The following is a 22,107-nucleotide window of genomic DNA, read 5'->3' as shown; positions in this document are numbered from 1 at the left end:
AATAATTAATCTGTTTTATAAAAAAGACTGCTGAAAAGGGCCATATAAGCTTTGTTAAGCTATATGGCTATGCCAAGTGTTGGGATCAGTTTCAGTTTTATGACCTTTAGATGAAAAACTAAGAGAGCAAGAATTAAAAAAAAAATTAGTGGGATCTACTCAAAAATACTTAAAATGTGCTTTGTTGGAATTTCATGCAGAATGTCCCATCATCTCAGGAGAAAAACTTCTTTGTTTTGGGCAGTAGCTATGGTAGATGGATTGCATTTTGCTTAGCATTCTTGGACATCACACAGTTAATGGGTTTGTCCAAATCTCTGCTAATAAAGCTGAATCTTGAAATCTTGAAGCTCCTAATTTATTGCAAAGTTGTGGAACCAATCTTATTTAATCATTAGGGGTGTCTGTATGTGTATAGACAGATTTTTTTTTAACCACTGTCAAGTTAAAAATAGAGGCACGTGCTTCACAGGATGAGCACAGATCAGAGTCATTTCTCACCCCTCTCAGTTATTTTACTTTTTCTCAGTCTGAAACCTTTGCAGTCCCAGAATATCACACTGTACAGAGCTGCATTAGTCAAAACACATTTAAAAATATTCATGTACAAGTTTTTCTCCAATTTAGAAACATTCAAAACTAATTGTAGAAAGGCTCCAGCAAACTAGAAAAGGGGGAAGGTACAAAGATCAGAAGTATGGAGTGGCTACTGCATAAGAACTGTGGCTTTTGATTTTGGAAGCAGACATCTAAAGGACACTACAACAGAGGGTTATAAAATCATGAAATGATACTAAGGAAGCAAACAGGGAATTTTAATCACTGTATCTCTTGCATTGCCCATAAAATTGTAGCACTGTCTTCTGCTTGAAGCTACAAGACATGAACACATTCATACTGCAGGATTTTTATTTGCAACCTGTCTCCTTTGTGCAAAACAGTCTAAGCACAGTGAGGCTGCTCCTTCCCAAGGAATCCCCAGAAGCACCCAAAGACCCTGTGAAGGTGAGGCACTGAAGCAGCCCAGGCAGGATTCAGCAGCTGCTGTCCACCTCCCTCTCCCTGTCCCAGCAGCCCCAGCCCTGGCCACAGGAGGTACCTTGGGGACGGAGGGCAGCGCTGGCAGCCAGGGCCGCTGGCTCGGGGTGCGCGGGCAGCCGAGGGCGCGGCGCAGGTACCGCTCGTGGGTGTCACAGCAGCGCAGCACGTGCAGGGCACAGGCAATGGCATAGCCACCCCAGTTAGAGACACCTGCCAGGAGGGACACTGTGAAACCAACCTGCACCAATTGCCTGCTGAGTGCCCAGAGTGTGCCAGAGACACCTGGGTTAGAACGGAGAAAGCTGAGCCCAAGGACAATTCAGAGCATCCAGTTCAGAAGTTGGTCCGTGCTGACCATCCCTCTCTCACTGTGAATTTTATTTCATGCTGGTGTAAAACAGAATTTTAACTATAACATTCAACTTTTGAACATCAAGAACATACATTTGTCCTTGAGTGATTATTGAAAGAACTTATCTCTTTGTAAAGGGGCCATATGGCTAATTTATGCCTGATAGAGGCATACTCTAAACAGAAGTTTATAAATTATACTGAAAATTTGTATATGCACAGACATTTTAATTCCCACACAGATAATTTCTGCAGTCTTCCTTATTAATATTTGTTATTGAGTAACCTGGTCTAGTGAAAGGTTTCCTGCGCATGGCAGGGGGAGTAGGAACTGGATGATCTTCAAGGTCCTTTCCAACCCAAACCATTCTAGGATTCTATGATTTTATATAATGTGTGATTTTTCAAAAATATGCAGGATTTTCCCAACTATTTTCAATTAAGTGCACTTTGTTCATGGAACATTCTCAATTTTCAGTCAGTTCTTCTGAAGCAACATGTGCTTAACTCTTCAGAAAAAAACTCTTCAGAAAAATGTCCATAATACAGAGATAGATCCTCAGTTTGCTGAGGATGAATTGGAAAGGGCCAATAAAAATTACTTGGAAAGACAAATGCTTACTTGTCAGTTCCATTCTCAAACATCAGCTACTCTCCCACCCCACCAAAAATCCCTTACCAGCTACAATAGTGAAATCAGCTTCAACATCACAAGCTATAATATCTCCATTTTTTATGTGCTTCTTCACAGCATCTTTTACTTTGCCCATTCCTAGTTCATTTCCTCCATCTCCAACACCTTTATAAAAGGAAAAAGACAAAATTAGTATGAACACAGCATATAACTGACAATCCCTTTAGAAAACATCCAGTTTCTTCCCCACATTTGCTGTGATAGTTCATAGCTCCATATGAGATGGTTTATCCTTTTTCATCCACAGCACCTAAAAACAGAAGACTGTGAATGAAATAGCTGAAAGAATCATCTATTACATGCCAGCCTCAAAGTTTATCATGCAATGTACACTGTACATTGCGTGCATGCAAAAGAAATCACAGTTATCAAGTGGTTGTGAACTGCAGACAGAATCAAGACAGTGAACTTTGCTTATGGAAGGCCTTACATGAGTGTTCTGTATAATGTGTTATCACAAGTACATCAGTACAAATAAAGAAAGAACATAGAAAATTAAACCCAAATCAAGCTGAGAAATCAGCCAACAAATATATGATAAAGCAAGCATAGAAAACCTTGGCTTGTTACAAGCTTTAATTAGAAAAAACCAGAATATAAATAACAATTATTGCAGAAAGACAAGCAAAAATATACATAAGGATTTGGGCAGAAGCAGGCCTGACTGCACTGCCCACCTGTTTGATACAGATCCCTAACATGCTGCAGTACACAAAGAGCCCAGTTCCATATACTATTACTATTTTCATTTTCCACAGTCACTTACCAAAAAAATAGCTAGTCTTTATTTATTTTAATTTTCTTATATACTGATGTGGGACCTTGATTTTTGTTGCACAAATATAAATATCGTATATTTGTCTTACTGCTTTTAGTGAAATCAGTGGGATCTGTGCAAATCAGGAAAATTCTAGGCAACCTGATATTCAGGACATAAAGATGTCATTTAGATACCTGGAGGTGAGGGTAACATATAAACTAGCAGTTCACATAAAAGCTGGATAGTACCTCTAGTCTCTTACCAATATATTAAAAAACATACTAAAATTATTATTTCTAATTATTAATAAATTATTATTACTATTGAGTTGGAAATTCAAATTTCTCTTTCATCTGTGAGTCTGAATGGCATCTTTTTCAATTTGAAGATGTTACAGAAAAAATCCCTGACCATGTCTGTGAAACAGAACAGTGAAGAGCTCCAAGTCCTCACTGCAATGTATCAGATTTGAATTTGAAATGTGACTGTGCTCTAATGCATAGTATGTGTTATAGCAGAGAAATTACAATATTTATAATTTACACTTCAAGGCCTGAAAACTGGTAAATTTAACACTTTTAGTAACTGCATAAATATCTCATGTGTCTGTAGCAAATTTCTTCTTTAAGTGAAATGTAAAGTTATTTCTCAGCAGCAATTTTTATTTGATTCCTTAAGTCTATCCAGTCAAGCAGGGCGTAACTGAGTGACACATAGCTTACATAAAAGGATTTGCCATGGAACAGCTACTCTTTTTTGTCTGCTTTAATAATCTGCTCACATTTATTTCACCATTGGGAGTTAATGGTGCTTTCAAAAATCTCTTTATTGGTAGTACTTTTCAAACAGGTATTGCTATACTCCTGGTGCTTCTATCCTCATATAGAAATAGGGAAGCTCTACTACTTTGTAAGAATCACACACAATGTTCTGCTTTTTCTTATACTCAAAATTAAAATTCTTGCTCTTAATATTCTTTAAGAGGGCTGAGATGAATTCTTGTCCCATGAAAATAACCAACAGTTTATTTAACTGAAATATATTGCTCCATTGCTCAGGGCTTTTCCATCAGCCCTGCTTTGCTTTTCCTGTCTTTGTGGGAGCCCTGTCACCAGGATGGCTGCACAATGAGTAGATCTATTGCTGTGGATGGATCCCATTTGTGTGACACTGGAAGGAAAAGAACACCCCACTGAAAAGTCTCCTCTCCCATCTGTTTTCTTCTTCCTCCACACATTGCCAGAGAACTGTACTGTAGAACTCCAGGGTGAAATTCACCTGTGCAACACAGCCATCCATACACAAGCCAGCTTTGCTGCTTTTAAAGTCAGCAGAAAGAAACACTCCCTTCACACATTCAGTTCATCTCACCCCAAGGCAGACATCTCAAATATAGATGTCTGAAAATAGGCAAGATGAGTCCTCTTCTAAAGGCCCAATTTCTTTCCAGGCAAAGGAAAAATAGTTCTGCTGGATCTTCCATGCAAGTTCCCACTGACTACATTGTTTTCTGAAACTACATTCATGAAATATGCAGGAGATATGAGTCTTCTGTGCTAAAAATCTTTTGTATGAAAGGAAAATTGTGACCCCATTTTTTCATGATGTACTTTGGAAGGCTTTTAGTTAGCTCATATATAAATAGCATATAGCTATGTCAGTTGTATGACAGCTGAAAAAAATACTATGTGGTTCCAGTAACATTTCTTAATCTTTTCTTTCAAACTTATGTGGAAAATGAGTCCCTTCCAAACTCAGCCTTTCATGCCTTCTTACTCTGTGAATTCCTCGAGGCTGCTCCTCACTCCCTGAGTTTTTAGGATGTCAGACCCATACAATTCAGGCATTGCTCATGCTTTGTCTGTGGTCAAACTACCAGATCAGATTTTTTTTTTAAAAAAACACAGATCCTGTTTTAAATGCAACACTTGACAGCAATTAATCAGCATGTAACAAATGTTCTAACATTTCCCCTCTCCACCTACTGACACAGTGCTTCTTGCCACAGAGCACACTATAAAAAGAATTTCTGTAGGTTGAAAACTTGATCTTTCTGGTATTCTAGCCTATAAGGTTATTCAAGTGCTCCACCCTAATTCTGTACAATATTTGCATTTATTCTGGAACTAGTCATATGCCTCCAAATTCCTACTGACCACAAAGAAAGTTGAAGACAGCCCCACCAGAAAAAAAATTTATCCTCATCAGTAGCAACACATTGCTATCAGTAATGGGAGACAAAACACAAAGGCCACAGTGACCAAGTTAAACTACAATTGGCAGAAAGACATTGAAAAACCCAACATCCAACCCAAGAAATTGTTACCCAATTAAAACAACAGACACAAAAAACTAATGTGATAAGCAAAACAAGAAATGTTAACTGGATAACAGACAATGCAAGAAAAAATTACATTGCTTTCTTACAGACACCCAGATAGTTCTTCAGAGCAGAATATCCACTTACACAAATGCCATGGGAGAACAGAGCAGATCCCTTCATTGTCCTTTAAAGCCTCTGACTTCTTAAACCCTTTTCTATGCAGAAATCTCTTTAGATAAAGTTCACAGCACTGAGACATAGCAAATCTGAATAACTGCTTTTCTTCTTTTCCACAAGCCTGTGGTATTTTTTATTAATGACATTTCATAGTATATTTGAATATTTAGAGAATTTTTGAAACAAACTACATTCTGCCGAACAGATTCAAATTCTCAGCTGGCAGAACATTCTAAACTCCAGTAAATGAATAATATAACTTTGAGCTGCTGTGGGAGATATTTGAAGAGATTAGGGTATTTTTACTAAAGAAATCAGGTTGTGATGTTATGTAAGTAGCTGAAGAGATCAAATTCTTTTATCAACAACGTAAAATCAGGGACAGGAGTTGAAACTAACAGCAGCAGATGAAGCTCTGAGGCAATTGCTAGACATCTTTACAAAACAGAACTTTTCCTATGTAATACTTATAATACTTATTCAGTCAATCTTTGTCCTCTGTTGAGACTGCCAAGACAGTGCCATCTAGAGTGCTTCCTTTTGAATGTTGGAAGGTACATCTTATGAAGAGGAAAAAACCCTGAATTAAATCTAAATACAAAGTATTGCAAATTTTACAATAATAACACGTATCAGTGAAGTCCTCTGCTACACAGCTTTTAAATGATACCAATAGAGTGAAATCAGACTATGCATTATCTCTGCAGAAGCTCTCTAAATCCTGCGGAAACATTTGAAAAACAGCAAAACAGAGAAGCCAAAGTTCCCATGCTTTTGGTAGTACTTGGGAGTGAGTCCACAGCACTGTAAGAAGAAAGAAAGCTAAATCAGCAGATATGTTCTGAAGTGACAGAAATCAGTCTGGCATGGGTACTTATTTCTAATTTGATTTTAATATTTACAGAGATTATATATCTCCAAAACTCTCATTTGGGCCACACATGGTAGCAGGAAGCATTTGATTGTACAAGGATATTGTACTATGGTCTATGGTATATTTTTTCCAAACCAGATATAAATAAGTTTTCAAGAAAAAAAAGTTTGTTGCCTAAAGAGAAGAGCAGAATGTTGACCAAAGCATTCTCATTCTAAGTATTAGCAAAGGCCAGTGCTATTTTGGTGGGAAGGACAAAGCATTCCTTTCAAGATTCTTGCTGTATTCATGGATTTTGTTGGAGAAGGCACTATTTTAATCATGCAAATATGTAATCCCTGCTTAAAGGAATGTACTGTTAAAGACAATATAAACAAAGACTATCCAGACTGCTGTTTTAACTTGGGTGCAACAATCATAAAACCAGTACTCTAAAAAACAATGTTACCATCCAACAACCATTTATGTTCTATGTTGCCTTCAACACAAAAAATACAGAATAAAGTCACCATCAAAAACTGCACTTAGAGTGTGTGTACATAGACTTGTGTATAGGTAATACATCTGGGCTTGCTTTTTTTTCTTTTTCGTCCTTAAATAACTTTGAAATAAAATCCTTTTTTTTCTGGCTGTGAGAATCCTTCAATAGAAACCTGTAATTTTTCTCCAGCAACAGTGTCTTCAAATCCAGTCCCAACTAACAGCTGTAGCCTGAAAGCAGCCACTCAGCACCTGCCTCCTGCTCCTCTTCAATACCGTAGGAGTTCCTGCTCTGTGCTTCTCTTGCTTCTGAGAACATCACACAAACTCACACTTACCTGTTGTTGTGATTCCTGGAATGGTTTGTGCAGCTAAAAATAGTTCATCTATGGGATCCACGAGATGTTTAATGTTAACTTTCCTGGCATTGTAATAATTGCCATCAGCAGCCATCCCAGCACGCTCTATTGCTACCAGGTGATCAAATCTGGTTAGAGGTGAGTGAAAAAACAGAGGGAAGAAGTCAAAGCTGTGATTTTCACATGACAAATACTTCTGTTGGCTGCTTGTGCTTGGTTTTACTTTTTGACCATTTGGGATTCAAGGTAAAACTTGGACACTGTTTTGTTATTTCTGAATGTAGTTGTCTATGTGTTTTTTCCCCAAAGGTTAATTTAGGGTTTTTTAAATAGCTTTGCTGCAGCTCCCCCAAACCACATTTGCTACCAAGAAATTGAGAAGTTCCTGCAATCCTCCTAGCCAGCAACCCTTTGGGTCAGCCATCTGGCCTGGCTCTGTTTCACATTAAAGCAGACAGTATCTTCTAAAATATTAGTCTCTGTAAGTGCATTCAAAGAAAGCAAAAAAGTGGAAAATTAATGATCATCTAAATCCTTATTAGTGCAAATATATTCTCTGCTTAAAGTACATTTCTTGGCAAATATTCATCTGTTTCTAGTTAGGCAATGTTTGAGTCTTTAGATTTGGAGGATTTATTTTAAGTCCATGGCTGTTTTGGTGGTTATGAAAGTAGACAGATGTACTGCAGCTGTCCTACATTTTAAGTAGAACTATAGTACTCAGTTCTGCCACTGTATGTTAGAATTAAGTTATTTTCCTTCTGTTTCTCTGATTTTACTGTTAAGAGGTTACTAATTCTGCTGAATTACTTAATGTTCTTGTGGGTGGGTATCTACAGGGATTCCAGAGACCTTTAGCAGGTCTTTAGACCTTTACTTAAAAAAAATACTTACTTCAGCCTTTTGGGACTAAGGGACCAATTTAAATATAATATGCCTGTACTTTATTTAAGCTTAGCTATAAAAGACATTTTTAAAACAACACATGAAAAATAAAGACAGTATCATGCATACTGTTACAGTACCCACTAACCCGTGGAAAGTGATGGGAATTCAATAAGTTAATGAAGCAAATACCAGGGTGAAAGACCTTTTCATTAAAGAATGCAAACTGAGGGCAACTATATTAAAATACTTTACAAGGAAAGATCAATAAAAATGAGCAATGTAAACCTACTTCAAGGACATATAAGTTGCATGCTAATGAAATGAGCATGCAGCTACTTGGCAAATTCTCCAGTGCATTTACCCTAATCACACCATTACAAACACATGACATTTTATTAAGTCAGATCAGATTCCCTAGCTGTCAGACTAGAGCTAAAGCTCTAGAAAATGCACACATTCCACAGCACTTTCCTTAGCTCTTTCACTGACTTTGATATAATAATTTTTGATCTTCTCACTGATTTAAAAAATGGTAAAATAATATATAGTGTGTGCATATATATTTATTAATAACAGCTGAAAATATTTAGAAACTTTCTGAAAGAAAAGAACTATTGATATATGAAGAATTGTTTATTTTTTGTACTCCAGAAGTGCATAATTGCAGAGTAATGTGGAATTCTGTACTCAGTGTATGCTTCAATAACAGTGTTTGGATTCAAAGTTTGTTCTGTGCAGTCGGTCTTAAGGATTTACTTGCAGCCATTGTGCCTTCTTAGACCATGGTCCTTATTTTTATTATAATTTTGCATAGTAGAGGTGTGACCCATTCTCAAAAACTGAATGCACATACCTAGGTCTTCCAGGATTCCCATTCTCACACAAAAACATCAAAGCTGAATTGGCATTTTCCTTTTGATAACTCAATAAAGGGATGGGCTTCTTCAGGATTCCTACAGGAAAGCAAAATGAAATTCAGATACTACATATTTTTTTAACATATCTTTGAGTAACTTAAAAAAAAAAGGAAAGCAAAATTGCTAGAATAGTAAGAATTCAAGGTCTTTACACAGCTCTTGATGAGCTCCCTATATCCTTACTTTAATTTAAACTTGTTTAGATGTAAATGCTGTTAAATGGGACCTTGAAGTAGGAAAGAGGTTTACAAGAATAAGAACAGACATCCTCAATTTATCACATCCAGAATCAGTAGTCAGCTTTGTACACATTAACTTGATGCCAGCTAGGTTAACAAAATGTCATCATAGCAATGATGAGCAGAGCTTAGAGGATGAATTCTGATTCATTCTCTGGGGAAAAAAAAAGGGTCCTGGACTAAGTGACAGATTAAAACTGAACCAAACCTTGGCTGAGATTAGCAAGATCAAAAACTGAAAAACCTATGTCTCTTACCTAGCTGAACAGCTTCTTCAATAATCTTTTTATTCAGCTCCACGGCTCTGTGATCGGTAACTATGGCAACCTGTTTCTCCAGGGCCTGCAGCATGGCAGCGATGGCCAGGGCCCCCGGGGGCCCGTCGTTCTCCTCGGGGGGCTGCTGGCTGTAGTGCGTGGGGAATCCCGTGGTCAGCAGCACCGAGCCCGCCTGCGACATGGCCAGGCAGGCCCCCAGCAGCTCTCCCTGCCGCCGCAGGTGCCCGATGCCCCGCTCGCCTGCACGGGAGGGTTTAAAGAGAGCAGGACACTTCAACGGGTCACTCGCCTTTTGAAGTTGCCCTCTGGGTGAAAGTACATACTTTAGTGACATAAAATGGGTTAAAAAAGTAAAAGAGAGAAGCCTCTGGTCAAGGCAGGAATTGGGGTAATTTCCTCAGGAAACCTAAGAGATCTAGGATATGAGTAATGAAGATAATGGGCCGTGCTTCCAGGTTAAGAATGTCAGCTTTTGAAAATTATTATACCTAGCTTTTCTAGGTATAAGTGTACATAGCTTTTTCTGAGAGCTTATTGCATATTGTTTCCCTTCCTTAGGCCCTCTGTTTTCCTTTGACAGTCCTGCTAGATCATATTTAGCTACTGAAGCTGGATTGCAACTCAAGCATCCCATCCCTTACAGAAGTTCTGATGCAGACTTCAGATGTATGAACTGATCCTTGGTCTCTATTTAACTCTGTCCCCTTTGGGAAGAGCTAATTCCCAAATCAATTTCACTTAATGAAATTATTAACCTCAGAAGTGAGGTTTCAGAGACATTGTGAGTTTCCTGGGGACTTCATAAACTCAGTTAATACAGTGGTATCCAGGTGACTACTAGAAGTTCTTGTAACACTTCATGTAGCAGAGAACCAGATTATCAGACCTTGAGAAATAGGTGAATATTAACAGAAGTCTCTTCTCACGGGTCAGTCCCTAAATAGGGAACACTATTATCTGGGTATGGCTTTCACTGTTCTAACACTTCCTACCCCATGTTCCTTCCTTGCTAGTACTCAAGAAAAGCATGAGTACCAGCATGATGGGCTTATAGAGGTAAGCCTTCACTGGTATTTTCCAGTCTCCTCACAGATTCATCCTTCTTGCTCCCCTGACCCCCACATTTCCCTCTTTTTGTCCTCGATTTCCCCTTTGGCATTTCTCCTTCTGTTTCTCCTAAATAACACACAGGCAATACACAGATAATGTGACAGAGAAAAAAGTTCAGAAAACTTAAAGTTAACATAAGCAGAATACAAGTCTCTGGGAAGTGGGGTATATTAACTGAGACAAAGTACTGTACTCTCCCTTAGCAATAAAATGAGCTAACTTTTAAGTTAGGAACTGTATTTCTGCAGAGCATGGCATCATGCCAAGCCAGCTCCAGAGAGTGGGAAAGGAGAGGCCTTGTGAGTAAAAATAAACAGACCCAAATGTATGCACACAGCCCAAACCCAGAGCTTGGGAGTACTGGGTGTAAGCTGTTTTCCACTACTGCCTACAGAGGATTTCAGAAAATTTATGGCACACTGAGCTCAGACTTTACAGCAGCCAGAGGGGACTAGCTCAGTGTGTATTTTAGGAATGGTTGCACTACTCAGTGTGCCTTTACTTCCCTCCCTTCCTTGCACACACAGGCAGCCCCGCCACTCAACCTTCTGTGGTGACCTGGTCACTTTGGTCCATCATACAACACCTCAATGATGGATATGTCAGCAGAAATTAATATAATTCCACTGTCAGAGAGTGGTGTCTGAAAAACACATGCAACTACTGGAATTCTCTGGTAGGAGCACAGTAGGCATGAATATATGTAAAGAAATGTGCTATTTACTCCACAGGGAACACCCATGTAGCTGTTACCAGCAAGCTGAGGCACTCTGTACTTCACATACCAATTTCAGTTTTACTCAGTTCTTATTCCCTGTGGACTCTCCAGCCTGCTTCTGTGTACTTTGGGAGCATACAGTCATCAAGATCCGACACTCCATTGTCCACAATGGATTAATTTGGCCAGACTCTGATATTAACTACAGTAACAGAAAATATAAGACCTAGTTATATAAACTCACTGTATTCCATAAAGAATTCTCAAAATCCTCTTTAGATTCTTACTGTGTTCTTGAATTTAAAATATCTAAAAAGGCCAGATAGGTGGTATCTACCCCATAACAAACCCATTAAAGGGAGAAAGGTTTTGTTTATACCTGGATCTATTCCAATGAGGGTCTCTAGAGTATTTATCTTTTGGGCTGCTTCTGCTGACACAATGCTGAAATGCAGAGGCTCTCGAGAGATGCAGTGGACCTGTGGGGCTTCTCCTGAGGATCTGACATTACCTTTCTCTAGGTCGGTAATGAATGTGCAATCAGGAGAATTGGTAAAAGCCAACGGAGCTCCTAAAATGAATGAAAAACTTCAGTTAAATGTTATTATTGCAATGTAACAAATTATAGGCATGATAAAATTTCAAAAAGCCACTTAATATAACAACAGAGTCCCTGCCTGGTGACACTTACAAAAACAGGTTATATTTTAAGTTACATTGGAGCAATTAATACACTTTGAGAAAGAAATTTACACATGTACATCTGAAATTTTTTTCACTTTTAAAAAGCTCATGTGGGTTGAGATCAGTTTTTTCCACAATGTCCTCTTTGGTCTAAACTTGAAGCAACCTAAGAATGGAACTCTGGTACCCTTCCAAAAGATGTGTTGTGATGGCATTTGTTTTCCCAAGTCACCATGACCTGTGATGGGGCCCTGCTCTCCTGGAGATGGCTGAACACCTGCCTGCCCATGGGAAGCAGTGAATTAATTCCCTATTTTGCTCTCTTTGCATGCATGGTTTTTGCTTTCCCTACAAAACTGTCTTTATCGCAATGCATGAGTTTTCCAGTTCTTACTTTTCCAATTCTCTCCCTGATCCATGTCTGGGGTTACACCATGGCAATTTAAACTGGCAAGGAGCAATGACAAAAGTGGACCAGTAAGCATTAGCAAAGGAAATACGAGTAGCCTCTAAAACCCTGGAGAAAAATAAGCTTCTTTAGACCTGACATAGCATACTACCTTCCTAAACTGAAAATATTTCCTGTCTTTATACTGGCTCCAAAAGTCTGAATCTAGGTAACACTTGACTTGCCAAAATTGGTACATTGTGAGGTAAATCATAGCTGGTAGACTTAAGCAAGCAAAACTTTCTTTGTTAGGAGGGTGAAAGTGGAGAAGATGTTTCTTTACTAAGTACCTATGTACTTGGTTGGAGCTACATCTGTTGGGACTCTATGGCCAGCAGTTTAAAGCACCTGGGGAACATGGTTGTTGAAGTTTACTCTACCTCACCAAACACTGTGAGCAGACAGTTTTTTGTGACCAGGTAGCAGATTCATCTAAAGTATGGGTAAAGGTGGTGTGGCAGATTTTAAATGTCCTAGCTGAGAAAGTAGCACAGCAAGATAAAATCTATCCAAAAATTTCCTGGAATGTACTAATGACAACTGGTTTTAATATAGAAAATGGAGAAATAAATGAAAGTGAAAAGTCTGTTCCAGGCAAGGGCAGGATAGACAGCCACGTGTGCAATAGATAGGAGAGACATTGGCAAATTTTTTCTCTCTTTTCCCTACAACAAGGATGCATAAGGAAGATGAATAGGTTTGCTGAAGAACCCAGGAAAGAGTAGGATTTTCAGCATGAATTTGGGACTGGAAAAAAGAGATTGTTTGTAAGAAAGAGCAAGAAGACTCTTCTTAGAGCTGAACATATTAGAGCAGGTGTTGGGAGACGTTCAGATAAATATCTATAAGAAACCACAAGGATTCTTGCAGGGAAGAGAAGGACAAAGCAGATGATCTCCCAGGGTTCTCCCAAATACATTGTCTATGATTTTTAAGCTTCTTTACGGTATTACATTTCACACTAGTGACTTAGAGAAGTATTTAATACTGCTACTATGGTTTTGTTGCATTTTCTTGCCCTTGGTGCTCATACATGCATAAATGACTGCACACAGTGCAGAAAAACTGTACAGAAAAAAAAGTTTCACTTATGTAAAATGTGTCACATTTACTTAATTTTGGAGAAAACTAAAAGCTCAACATTCTCCATGAGACACTTCAGAACCCTTTTCCATGTCAATCAATTTGCTAGCTCTTGACAACATTTTGGAAAGATTTCTGGCTTCTCTCTTTTTATTCCTTCTTTTTATTTTTTTCTTTTTCCTTTACTATTGCTTTACTTAAATGTAGTACAAAATAATATTTTAAAAGGAAGAAGCTTAAAAATTAATGCCTTTAAACTTCTTGCTTTTTATAATGCTAAAAAAGATGTTTTGATGCTGCCAGAACTGTAGATTTAAACATTTAAAATACACAAAAGTGATGAAATTTCTGTAAGAATTTTCTTTAAAGTAGACCTGTATTTCACAACAAAAACTCTCCTGCCAAAGGTTTTTTGTTGTTTGGGGTGTTTTTTATCTTCCCCTAAAATCAAGACTTCTAATCAGCCAATTGAGTATCCTTTTAAAAAACATAAAATCAAACAGAGAGAGAGAGAGAAGAGATTGAGGGATAATTTAAAGAGAGTCTCCCAGCAGCACATACGGCTGTTGATAATTGCTTCTACTCCTGTTACTCCTGAAGCCCAAAACACTGGAATGTCACCAGGGTGAAGGTGAACTGGATCTCCATAGTCTGGTTTAGAAAGATCTTGTATTCCCAGCAGACCTGGAATTGATCAAAAATGAAATCATAAGTGATTCTAATTAAGCAGTAACATAGCAAAGCTGGGGGGTGGACCCCAAACATCATTCAATGACACTGAGTTGAGAGTTCAAGAGTGTCAAGTCCCCCTAAAGTGGAGCATTTAGTTTGCCTTTGAGTGCACATCCTCAGAGCCTGAGCTGACTTGATTTCCCTTTTTTTGTACTTGATAACACCAGTAAGAATATATTTACCTTATTTCTGCAACAAAATGCAGTTTAGGCATCTATGCTGAGTTTCCAAGATAATATAAATCTTCTGGTTCAACAGAAGAACTCTATTCATAGCACTGGCAAACAAGAATAAATTATTTCAATGCAAAATGAGTTCTTTCTAGAACACATTTTCTACTGTGTTAACTTCCTACATTCTTTTGCTAGAGAAATGATCAATCTCTCTTTTCCTCTCTGTCTTAGATAAATACATCTCACTCTTAGCTGCCTTTCATTAAATTGTCTTTTGCTTTATTCTAACACCTACTTGTAATAATCTGGGTCATTCTAAACACATCCTATCTTGCCTTGGTTTTAAATTCTTCAGATGCTTTAACATACCACTCTCTTTTCTGAAATTAGTTTATATAATCTGTATATATGTTAATTTACTGTTTTGTAATGACTTATTACTAGTTTGTCAGGCTTAGGTACTCAGATTTGTTACTCAAGTACATTACTAGAGTGTTGTGTTAACCAATGACATCTCCTTCCATGGCCTGCAGTGTGATCCTTCTGTGTGTGTAGCCAATGATTACCAAACTTCTGACAGCAGGGGGGAAATTATTGCAATCTATCTTCAGATTACAGGTGTTTGTTTGGTTTTGTTCTTTTTCAAACAGCCTCCTCTCTTAACTTTTTCATTTTTGTTCAAACTAGATTGAAAAAAACATCTTGTCATATTTCTATTCATTTTGTCTTAAGTGTTTTGCTCATTGTATGCTATTTCAGTATTTTTTAAAATAATGCAGTATTTACTTTCACATTCAACCACTAAGACACAAGATGCCTCCACACATACTTCTCCCCATGCTGTCAGTCATTGCTATCCTGTCACTGGAATCTCTGACAACAAGAAAGTATTCACATATAAATGAAACTGCACACATTTCAGAAAAATGTGATTATACTTCTTACCAAAACCAGCCCTGCCAGATAACTTATCTACATCTGACAACTATCTTTTATCTAAGAAATCTGTGTGTTCAGCTCACTCAAAACCTTCTTTTTTCTTTTTTTCTTTCTTCCTTTTTCCTTTTATATTCAGGTTTGTGACCATTAGAAAGAATTAAAACAGATTAAGTGGTGCAGGTATTTCAGTCCTACCACTTCCCATGCTTTCCCCCCTCACTTGTATAAAGTCAGGTGCATGCAGAATGAGAAATGAAAAGCACTGACCAGGGTCACCTATGTGAATTGGTGCTCCATGGGCTTCTTTTAATCCAGATGTTGCTAGCACAGCTGCTCCCAACTTGCTTTCAGGAATGGGTCTCATTGTGACTACTAAGTTGCAGTGAAACATAGAAATGCTGTTGCAAGGCACAGATGTCTGGCAGTTCAAAAGAATCCAGGGTTAGCAGGAATATTGAACAATGCTTTTAAAATGTCAGAATAAATAAAACTAAATCTTTGTGCTGCACTTGAGTTTAGAAAGACTGCATTCTAACACTCATTTTAAATCCTTTTGAAAAGAAATTCTTGGGATAAAGTATTTTTTTCCTTTAAGATTCCATCATTTAGCTGCATCATATAGATCACTAAAATTTTCAACTTAATGCATTCCTTCTTTTGGTGCACACAACAAGATGAGCTCAGTATGTTGAATATTAGCTGAGAACAATGGTGTGTTCCCCCTACAGAAGGTGAAAAAGCTAACAGAAAATTATGGCACACCTACAAATCTACTTAGTCTGACTCTACCCTCTGTAGTTGAATACAGAGCCCAGTAACATGGCAGGGTCAGCAACTGCTGATGGCAGTACCCTCTTGTACAGAAACTGCATGACAGTTCCATACATACAAATAGTTCATGCCTCTACAAAGGCTCTGTGGAATTCATCATCCTCACCAACTGGGAGGCTGAGGCACCTTTTCTATTTAGAAAGCAAGCAGGTCAGCTTTTTAGGAAAAAATGTCAGATTTCTGAGTTGCAGTTGAACATAAACAAGACATCCAGAGAGCTGGAGCTGTCGACAAAACATTAATTTAAAGCCTTTATAATGATAATAATAATCACACCTGTCACTGAAGAAACAGTGTGCAGTTCTTCACAGCATTAATGTGCTATAAACTATAAAATATTCCTAATTCTGAAATTCTAGAAGCAGATACATAGTTGTATTTTTTTTTCTTTAAGCTTGGTAGAAAGACTCACATATGAGATATGCTTGCACTTTTGTTTTGACCAGGAGCATAGCATAGATTGTGTACTGATAACACTGAAAATAACAATAACCTTTCTCCAGTAGCACAGCATCTGAACTAAATGAAAAAGGCATGCAGATGCATACTTCAGTGTTCTTAGTATTAAAGGGTTTATTTACAGGAGACAGAATTATTCTAAGTCTTCTGTTACCATTAAAATGTATACCACAAACTTTTTGAGCACAGTCATAATTTTCAGTGCTATGGTAGACACCTCAAGTCTTTGGGAACATCTTGTGGCCCAGAGGCCTGGGTGTGTAGTAAATGTGCAGTTTAAAGGCTCTACTGTCACAGGAAAAATCCAGAATGTGGCTGTCACACAAAAGAAACCACAATTGTCATGGTTTATAAAATGAATACTCCAACTGCAAACAGGAGCTGGTATGGAGAGCAGGACACACCTAAAGAACAGAACAGTGGTCAGAACAGTGGTGGATCACTGGGTGAAACAGAGAGAGCAAACCAGAACAGAATCCACATGAAATGGCTGCCACAGGAAACAGGGAAAGCTTTGTCATGAAAAATGAATAAAAAAGGAGATTGGCCTTACACTGAACTGAGGCTGGGAATGTTTTACCCTGTATTTTCAGCACTAGCACATGCCTTAAGTTACTGTGTAGGTACAGAAAAAAAGTTCTGATTTGAACAATATATGCACCTAATCTGAATATGGGCAAAACTCACAGGCAAAATTACAACAAAGATTATGTGTGTGTGTGTGCATATACTTACTTTGTACGTGCTTGCATTACATTTTTGCTCAATGTTTCTGATAGGAATGCCAGCTTTTTGGATTGCTTTTTCAGAAGAGAAGCTGCAGCCCAAATAAAAAGTCACCATGTCCTTGAGTTGTTCAGAATACTCCTTAAGGCTTTTCAGTGATCCAGTACAAGCTCCATGCTCATATTTTCTGTACTGTAGGCAGTCAGGTCTAGTGAAATAAGAAGTTATCACAGCTTTGTCACATTTTTTAAAAACGAGGTGAATTGGTTGAATTGACATAAACCCAGTGTGAAACCACACAATACAGCCTGCTTTATCCATTTTGTTCTTTCTGACTAATAACGAAAGAAACACAGGCAAAACCCCCAGAACATCTTATTCTGCATAAAACCAAGCTGACAGACAGAATGTTAGAGTTTGAGATTTTTTAGGTTTTATAGGTAAAGGCCCCTTATGCATATCTTGTCTCAGGCTTTCAAAAATTAGGGAGCTGGTTTAAACTTGTTTTTAGTGTTTACCATAGGAGTACATATTTCAAATTTCAGAGACTCTACAAGTATCATGCAGACACCATGACCATGTTTCTAGTAAATAAAACAAATATAAAACCCTATTATTGAATTCTGCAGGCTCAGACTGCAAAATATTTTAAAATTACACAAAATTTCACCTTTGGATTAGAGAAATAACTTGTAATACTGACAATTATCATAATATGTGGCTCAAGAATAAGATAATCAGGCTATTATACATGGTTTTCACTCAAAAGTATAACTCCAAGAAAAGAATGTTGTTCAAACTCTTCAACAGTGTAACCAGGCTGTTTCCTCAAATTCTCCTAATCACCACCAGCATTCACTTCAGAATATTGGCCAGAAGAGTTGCTCTGTAGTTACCTGATACCAGAATCACTTCTCAGGGAAGGACATTTCCAGTCACCTGGTTGACTTCTGTACAGCAGTGGCAGGGCTCCATTGTTTGCATGACAGAACTTCTCAAAGTCATCAGCCAGGGACTTGTGCAAAATCACAATATTGGCCTGTTTATAGCCTTAAATGGTGGAAGATAGGAATAGCTGGTTATTAATTCAGCTTTTTGTTCATGAAACAATAACTTTTCTGTATCAATTTCTTTAGATGGTTTATGAATTACCTAAAGGAAATTTTTGATTCAGAACTTTGTAATTAGATCAAACTTCTTGAAATGCTTTAAAAATCATAGCTATGCCTACTCTATATGAGAAGTCATTCACAGCTAAAACAGTTGGCAAACATGGGTAGTAGCAGAATATGAAGACACCATAATTAAAAAACATTTCTATTCATTTATATATAAACATAATTTCCTTTCTAACTGTGGACATTAGAATATAGGAAATGCTCTATTGGCAAATGCTAACTCAGAGCCAAAGAAAGGCTATCACACACCACACTTTCACAATTATTTTTCACCACACCAAGATATAAATCAACCCAAAAGTAAACTCCTGGTATCTTGATGTTTTAGCACATTCTTTAAAATTTCTTGGCTAGGGAATTTTAATGTGGGCTGCAATTAAACAGATATGATTACAGCTCAGGAATAAACTCTTGACTGTCCACTGAATCTCAGTAATTTCTAATTGAAGTTCTGATTTAAATTCTTATTTAAAAAAACCCAAACTAAAACGGAACTGCTACACTTTCTTCACTTGGAAACAACTTTGATTTAAAAGGTTCTTGATTACTACTATGAAATAGCTTCTAAAGGCATTAACATTTTTGCAATGAGTACCACTGAAGAAAGGTCCCATTGAGCAAAAATTTATTTTCTTAACAGTAGTAGCTAATACCAATGCCATTTAAACTCTCTTGCATGGAAATATCAACTGTTCAAATAATGGGGGGAAATCTGGAGTATAACAGGTCTGGGGTGTATAAATCCAGCAATTAACAATCCCTAAATTCCGTACCAATTCTCTCTTGAAGAGTTATTACTGTCTGATATCAGGCAGGTGAGTAGGAGGCTGCACAGAAGCACTCACTTTCTTAAATACTGCAGTAGTCTGTCATCAAAGAGGCAATAATTTAGTTGAAATCAATGAGCTGCTTTCAAAGGCTGTAGAAAATGAGCCAAACCTTACTCTTGACTAAAGCTAACAAAGACATCCAAAGAGCATTCTATTCCTGATGGAAAAATGCAAAGCAAAGGCTGAGGTAAGCATGCATTTGCATACTGAATTTGTCCACAAACTGCTCTCTTGGGAGTAGTCAGTATAAAAATTCTTTTTATTACTAGCAAAAGTTACTAAATACAGAACAAGATTCTTGCTAAATACAGAAAAATATTTTTGCTAAATAAACATACTACATTAACCACTGAATAAAACATTAAGTTTGGTTACCCCTCAATTTCATTCCCTGCCATCCATGAGAAATCCACAGGCACTTTCTGCTTTGCTGGTTATATTAATGAGTTCTTAAAATTATGGGTTTAGTCAGGGTACTCAACTGAGAACACTGAATTTCACATACTAGTTACAGATGAGAGGCTGAATCTTCAGGCAAATACTCGATAAACTCAGGCAGCTTCATTGTAATACTTTGAGAACTTTATTGCTCCTCCTGATAGCTATCCTTACTTTTTGTACACAACCCATATCTCCTGATGGACTCACTTGCATTATGGAGCCATCATTATGAATGTATTCACAAGCAATGGGAGTGGAGCTGGATGTGTTGACCAACCCAGGCAGTAATGCAACACACTTATGTCCAAGTTCAGAGAAGTTTAGAAAGAGCTTTTAACTTCTATGGTGAATTACAATGAGGGCAGTAAGAAAGAATTGGTTAACAACAGCATAAGACAATTTGTTACAATGGTTCTTTTTGTATAATGAAACTGTTTGTTCATCAACTTGTTTTATATGTCAACAATACTTCTAAAAATGTTAGAACTAATACATTTAAAACTACTGAAGCAAAAAATTCACTTTAAAAATTTGGCTGGGGCAAACTGCAAATTATAAACATTATAAAATGTCTTCCATTAGTATTTTTCAACTTAGGAACTGATAGAAAAGAAAACTACAATTTCAAGACTCACTACAGTTCTAAAATATGACCTTTAACATATTTTATAGTATTACTACTATTGTACACACAGCTTTGTTGATCAGGTATTTGCCATGGTATTTTTGTTTATGTTAGTTTTGAAAGTTGATCAGAACAATGACAGACTTCTCTGCTTCTGTAAAAGTCCAGCTATGAAAGTCAAGACAGGAATAAATTTTCCAGATAATTCCGTTATCTGAGTATAAAACTAATTTTTCCCTCCCCCTTATAATTCCCAGCCTTGCTGACCCAGTAATCTTCACCTTCTGCAAAAAATGAAGCAGAAAACCACTTCTGTAACAATAACTCTTCCCAAAGCATATCTAATGTGCTAAGTAAAGCAAGGTCTCTGTGAAGAACATAGTGAAGAACATCTTACAAATGTGATAATAACATGCAAGAAAACCCAGATTTGGTTAAAGATTTTTCAAATATTTTCTACATCCATCATTTCTCAATGGCAATTGGAAGCTGAGGGATGCACTGCAGACACTGAAAACAAAATCCATGTACATTACTCAGGTAGGATAGTGCATTTCCTCTGATATATCTTTACAATTTAAAAAACAGAGTCAGGTGCTTACAGTATGATTTCAAACACACCCAAGAACATAACATTTTCTTCTGTTTTACTTTGGTGCTTTTGATATTTCTTCAATCCTTTACAAACAAAAACAACGTAGTTATGAATCTAAAATAGAATCACTTTGCACAGAGAGCTGTTAGGTTTACTTACCTTCTGCCATTCCAGAAGTATTACTAATACTGAGTCTGTTGCATCTAATTATTCTTCTTAACACATGAGGAAGGAGAGATTTCAACCCTCCTGTCCAAAGCATATTTTCCACCTAAACAGAAAGATAATTATAAATTTAAACACAAAGGACCTCCCCCCCGCCTCTCCCCCCATTATAAATTCTGATTTTCTGGAGAACTTAGCTTACATTTCCTCCTTGTATTCCACCAAAGTTATTATCACTGGGAAATTCTAAGTTGTAGCTCAAAAGGGAGATCAAATTCAAAAGGTTATTTTACTGACATTCTATGACTATATGCTATTGAATCTTTCAATAAATTAGCTGGAGACATGCATTTTATTATTGGGATAAAACACAAAATTTTGCTGCCCTATAATGTAAAAAACATTTATTTCCTTCCTGATAAATATTAATTTTCTAGAGTATGCAGTTTTCAAAAAGTCATTGTAAATTTAAAATTGCAAAAGCACAAGTGGATTAACCTACCAGGTTATAATCTACCAGGTTATATTACTTCTCTGATCAAAAACTTTTAGGCAATTAGCAAGGTAGCCTTGTGGTAAAGAGAGAACTATATTCAGAAAGTGTCCTGTAATTCATTTCACATGTATTATGGTTTTCAAATATTAATTATGCAGAAGTGAATACTCCTGTGGCTATTCTTCCACTGGGAAAGCACACATAGAGATGTTTAAGTCACTTGTCACACAATCTGGTCTAGGTACAGAAATAAGTTTCCTAATTACAATCAATAACTGCCTCTTTTTTCTTCTTTTGAAGATTTAAAATGTCATTTTCCTGTAACCCAGACAAAGTTCCCAAAAAGTTTTTCTCTCAACCTGAAATACTAATAACTAAAAAGGATTTATTACATCACTATTAGGAAAAAGTAAGAGTTAAGTTTTATTATTTCTGGCTGAAATAATAACTTGGCTGCATATGATATTAACCTTGGTTACTTTCAAGTAAAGAA

The 22,107-nt window shown here is 37.1% G+C and overlaps 1 protein-coding gene across 3 annotated transcripts in view; it reads right to left on the bottom strand.

Annotated features, from left to right (window-relative positions):
• DGLUCY (D-glutamate cyclase) overlaps positions 1–22,107 on the bottom strand; it is a 48,648-nt gene that overhangs the window by 4,369 nt on the left and 22,172 nt on the right. For 2 of the 3 annotated variants that reach the window (XM_066552111.1, XM_066552112.1), the window contains exons 3-13: positions 21,113–21,224; positions 18,181–18,334; positions 17,294–17,492; positions 15,536–15,686; positions 13,986–14,108; positions 11,589–11,780; positions 9,361–9,621; positions 8,801–8,900; positions 7,039–7,187; positions 2,072–2,191; positions 1,100–1,251 (exon numbers count right to left, since the gene is read on the bottom strand). In XM_066552111.1, coding sequence (XP_066408208.1) covers positions 1,100–1,251; positions 2,072–2,191; positions 7,039–7,187; positions 8,801–8,900; positions 9,361–9,621; positions 11,589–11,780; positions 13,986–14,108; positions 15,536–15,686; positions 17,294–17,492; positions 18,181–18,334; positions 21,113–21,215 — 1,704 coding nt within the window. In that variant the 5' untranslated portion in view covers positions 21,216–21,224. Of the gene's footprint in view, positions 1–1,099; positions 1,252–2,071; positions 2,192–5,439; positions 6,151–7,038; positions 7,188–8,800; positions 8,901–9,360; positions 9,622–11,588; positions 11,781–13,985; positions 14,109–15,535; positions 15,687–17,293; positions 17,493–18,180; positions 18,335–21,112; positions 21,225–22,107 lie in introns of those variants that run through there. The other variant, XM_066552113.1, reaches the window with a different exon arrangement.

Source organism: Molothrus aeneus, chromosome 6, assembly GCF_037042795.1.
Source record: "Molothrus aeneus isolate 106 chromosome 6, BPBGC_Maene_1.0, whole genome shotgun sequence".
NCBI classification, from domain to species: domain Eukaryota; kingdom Metazoa; phylum Chordata; class Aves; order Passeriformes; family Icteridae; genus Molothrus; species Molothrus aeneus.
This window is presented reverse-complemented; position numbering and strand designations above follow the sequence as displayed.